This window comes from Nannochloropsis gaditana (assembly GCF_000240725.1).
Source record: "Nannochloropsis gaditana CCMP526 unplaced genomic scaffold scaffold1244, whole genome shotgun sequence".
In the NCBI taxonomy this organism is placed as follows: Eukaryota; class Eustigmatophyceae; order Eustigmatales; family Monodopsidaceae; genus Microchloropsis; species Microchloropsis gaditana.
Genome location: NW_005802709.1, coordinates 1 through 4539, shown reverse-complemented (window position 1 = coordinate 4539; position 4539 = coordinate 1). Strand labels below are relative to the sequence as shown.

At 50.4% G+C, this 4539-nt stretch overlaps 1 protein-coding gene across 1 annotated transcript; it reads left to right on the top strand.

The window, feature by feature from the left end:
* The first annotated feature begins 831 nt into the window (after positions 1-831).
* On the top strand, positions 832-2475 carry NGA_0696800 (uncharacterized protein). The gene is made up of 4 exons (XM_005852428.1): positions 832-1194; positions 1307-1403; positions 1810-1893; positions 2363-2475. The coding sequence occupies exons 1-4, from the start codon at positions 871-873 to the stop codon at positions 2410-2412; spliced, it is 555 nt and encodes a 184-aa protein (XP_005852490.1). The 5' UTR covers positions 832-870; the 3' UTR covers positions 2413-2475.
* Positions 2476-4539: the final 2064 nt, after the last annotated feature.

Sequence of the window (4539 nt, the reverse complement as noted above, 5' to 3'; positions counted from 1 at the left end):
TGTCTGCCTGGTCTTCTGCCCGTACCTCGCGTTCTTTCACATTAAACCCCACTTCCACCCTCTTTCCCCTTCCTGTTCTTCCTTCCTTCCCTCCCTCCCTCCATCCATCCATCCATCCCTCCCTCCCTCCTTTCCTCCCTCCCTCCCTCCCTCAGCTCTTCTACCGCGCTCTGTCTTGTTGTCCCTCCTCTCAAAGCCTATGGCTCGACTCCTGCTTATCCCTCCGCCGACTCTTTACCCCAGAGGAGAAGGAGGAGATGAGGAGGGGCATGGAGCGAAAAGGTTTCATCATGAGGGTGGCGGATTGAGGAGCAGTGGGTGTGGTGGAAGGTTGAAAGGCAAAAGGAGAAGAGAGAGGAGGATCGTGAAGTGAAGCGAAGGGGCAAGGATGCACGGAAAAAAATGGAAATAGGCCGGCGCGCACGAGCTTTTGGCTTGTGAAGGCAATAAAAGCACATCCGTATATCGTATTATAGGTATAATGTAAAATTTTAGCATACTTCTTTTACTTTCCACCGTGTTGTCGTAGGAGTGCCCCGCTGGCTTCTTCACGGGCCCGTGTCAGGCGATTATTTCCGACTTGCTTGGCACTTTTATGGACGGATACCGATACACGCCACGTCTCTCGATAATCTTTATCCTGGTGCATTAAACTAGAATGCAGCACATATGTTCCATTGAGTGATCTATAAGGTAACAAGCCGAAGGACAGGTCGTGGTGGGGGAATGAACCTCCTCTTACTCCGTATCAAGCCCAAGAGTGGGGAAAGCTTTGCATGTACATTCCCCATCCTCAAGCATCCATTGCCCCCGCGTAACGTACACCAACTGACCAGGTACAATCTTACGGAAGTGACGGAGACAAAGACAATGGCGGAAGCTCGCGATTTTACTACAACTGCCCGCTCGAGCCAAGGGAAGAGGAAAGCCCCCGGCGGCAACGCAACAGGGGAGGTTGTGGGGAGAGAGGAATCGTACAACACCATCACACCGCCATCAGATGGCATGAAAGAAGGAGGGGATGCCAGTGAGGCCACATGTACAGGACAACCGGAAAAATTAGTTGACGCCACGGAGACTGTGACGCCCATTTTTCCAGGAGCAGGGTCCGAGGAAGCAGCATCGCCTCCAACGACGGATGAAGAGCATGTGCCAATACCAACGGTGCTACAAGCATTGGAATGCATGTCAAAGGTAAGCAAATAGATCATGGATCCCTGCGGTCGTGATGCTTTAAATTGCAACACTTTTGTGACTGACTTCCGCAATACTTTCTATGGTCCATGCGCGTTTCCTTATCCTTAAGCCGGATCTACCACCTAAACCCATGAGCACATGCGTGAAGGAGCTGTTTGACTACATACAAGAGCAGGATGAAGATCCGCGCCAAGATCTTTACGAGGGTAAGAGGCGGGAGGGAGGGAGGAAGGGAGGGAGGAAAGGAGGGAGGGAGGGAGGGAGGAAAGGAGGGAGGGAGGGAGGGAGGAAGGGAGGGAGGGAGGGAGGAAGGGAGGGAGGGAAGGAAGGGATGGAAATAGGAGGAAGGGTGTGTGTTTTATCGAAGTTGTCGAGATTTTATCGAAAGGTGTTGTCCTTGAATTGAAGGAATGGATACAAACCCTTGGTTGTGTTTTTGAAGTGATGGATGCTTCCTTCTCACGAGAGCTCTCCCAGCGGTCGGGTCATGCGATGCCCGTACCAGGGGATGGGATAGATTTTTCCTCGAAATTTCGCAGCTGGTTGTGACATACTCCATCCCTCATGCATCTGCTTCTTTTTCATGGTGGGAATTCGGGGCATGACCTTCAGAAATGATGGGAATGGATGCGGAGGCCCTTGCCCGGCGGATGGACGATTTGCGAGCCCTCGCCTCGGAGCTTCAACGCAAGGAAGGTGAGTACCGGGAAACTAATCGGGTCTTACGAACACTTTGCTGGAAGGGGGTGTTGAAGAGATATCCTGGCACTATATGGTTTGAGGAATAAAATAGGCGACGGACGACGTTATGTGTATATGTATGCCACCGGGCAACGGTCGAAAAAAAATGCGCGAAATAAATTGCGGTTCGCGGAAAACCCAAACAAATAATCCAACATGTTGGAGCCGGAAGAGACGCGGCAAGGAAGGTAGTTTACGGTACCGCGATGCGTTATACTTGAAAAAGGTGCCAGAATCAGACAGAGTCGAAAGAAGAGGAGGGGTACATTGACTCGCGCGGCCTGTCTCTGGGTGACTCTGAAAGTTGCGCTCGACAATGAAGGCCTACCGAGGCCCTGGTTTTCTTCCCTGCCTCTAGGGTGGGAGGGAGACGAATGACTGATACAGGCGTCCTTCTCTTCTTATTTCTTTTCTTTTTCCCCAGAAAGAGTGCTGGAGAAGCTAAGGAACGGCCCGGTCTTCAAAACGGAATGAGGGCTTTTAATGCTCTTTATCTGTGGAGGGGAGAGAAAAAGAACAAAAAAGCGATAATGCATCCGTGCAGCGTTATTGTCGGGCATATTTTACGTTATCCCTCCGTCATTGCTTCAGAAGGCAATGTGAAAACTGCCGTCTGGTCTTCACTTCATTCACTCATCCTAAGGAAAAAGAAAAAAATAATTAGCGACCCTAAAAAAGATTCAAAAAGCTCAATAATAATGAGACGAGGGCTCAGATCCTACCGAGAGCCCTCTCTTTCCTTCCGCATTACAGAAGGGGACCAAAAAAGCGTTCTTTATTTTCCTTGGGAAAAAGATTACCTGTTCTGGGAGAAGGAGGGAGCTGAGGTCCTACCGAGAGTCGAACTCGGATTGTGAGATTCAGAGTCTCAAGTGATAACCATTACACTATAGGACCGCCGCATACTACGACTCGAGACTATCCGAGCATTCATGAATCATTCAATAATTTATATTTGGTATGTATTGCGTATGGATAATAGATGGAGTGTGCTGCTGTCATCCAAATTGAGGGCGTGCGGGGTACGCGGCTCGTCAGATGGCTCCGACGCAGCTGGGAAAAGGACGGCAAGATTTTCGCCACATTTTACGTATCTATGTGTTTTCACGGTTGTAAGGCTGTCGATTATCAACAGTATCGTAATTTTTAACCTGTCAAAGCACTTCTACACACGGCACCGGCGTTGCCGGAATTTTATTCCCCGTTCCCCCCCAAAATGTGTGGATAACCGCTGCCAGTATATCATCATCCCACCAAATTGGCTTGTGATTTGCAGTAAGGCACCAAGATACTGACACAAAGCAGCTTTCATACGTTTTTTTCCTGTCGTTTGGTGGTGATAGAAGTAGGTATATTTTTTTTCCCTCCATTTTGGCCTGTGGAGCCTTCAAGAAGGCTTTCGTGAATATCACAACGCACCCACTCAAGCGTTTTTCAGCACTAGAATGTAGAACTTTGGATGCGGGCATAGGTGGTCGTAGGGGCATACATGTCATGGCATTCGGCTTGAGTATTCGGTTCTAGGCTCTGTGGTCCTCCTTTCTGTCAACCTCCTCCCTTTTGAAAGCGCATTTCGTACTATCCAAATTGGATCATATTGCCCTTTGTGTCATGTCAACAAGACCGAAATACGCATTAACACCAAATACGCAATATATTATCGTAGCAGCTACTTTAAAATCTTCAAAAAGTAATTGCATGATGCAGCATGGCTCCTTGAGATAAATTCTTTACTGGCCAGTGTGACTGCCCCAAACAAATGATACCGGCTTCTTTTATATTCGTATCGTCGACCGAAAAAAAAGCAATCAATTACAACTGTCATACGTACATATAAACCATAGCCCGTAGCCTGGCATCCCTTTCTCGTGTCTCCCCCACCGCCTCCGCTTCTTCCTCGCCCTCCCCCGCCCTGAGATTGTCCCATGCCCCACCGTCCGTTTCGTCTCCCAATGCAGCTTACCACGTGACCTTCTTTTGCTTTCACCCCATTATCCAAGCCCTCCCTTTACAAGACGGTCTCCTTTTCTTTTTTGACATCGTACGCAAGGCCCCTCGACATCATCCTTTTTCTTGCCGTAAATACATTTTCCTCCCCGGCAGTGCACGGTGGCACGACGCATCGACGGAGTCCCCAGCCCACATGTATCTCGGGAATATTCGGCACTTTTTCCCCCTGGCAACGAAACGGAAATTAAAAATAATTGACCGTTTCAGGTAGAGCTACGGCTTCCCTGCCCTCACCGCCGAAGAGGGATTGGGGATGATGACGCGAAACGAACGCGATTTGAGGAGGAAGGCAAAGGGGAGAGCGGGGCGTACCCTGGCCTGCCCTCCCTCCCTCCCTCCCTCCCTCCCTGCCTCGAGGATGAAGGTGGCAGAGGCTGCTGCTGGAGCTGTTGGGGATGGGGGCGCCTGACGAGAGCCACGTGTTGGTAAGATCCCTCCTTGTCCATCACTTGCTCGTGGAGGGGTGGGGAGCGAGGGTGGGAAGGAGGGAGGGAGGGAGGGAGGGAGGGAGGGAGGGAGAGACCGCCAAGGCCTCCAGCTCCTCCTCCAGCCGCTGCTTGATCGCATGCTCTCGTTGAAGTTGTATCTTGG

Excerpts from the sequence above, each read along its gene's own strand:
- NGA_0696800 (XM_005852428.1), top strand. The coding sequence starts at position 871 with ATGGCGGAAGCTCGCGATTTTACTACAACTGCCCGCTCGAGCCAAGGG. Across the intron at positions 1,195-1,306 it reads CATTGGAATGCATGTCAAAG|CCGGATCTACCACCTAAACC; the intron begins GTAAGCAAATAG and ends CTTATCCTTAAG. Across the intron at positions 1,404-1,809 it reads GCGCCAAGATCTTTACGAGG|AAATGATGGGAATGGATGCG; the intron begins GTAAGAGGCGGG and ends CATGACCTTCAG.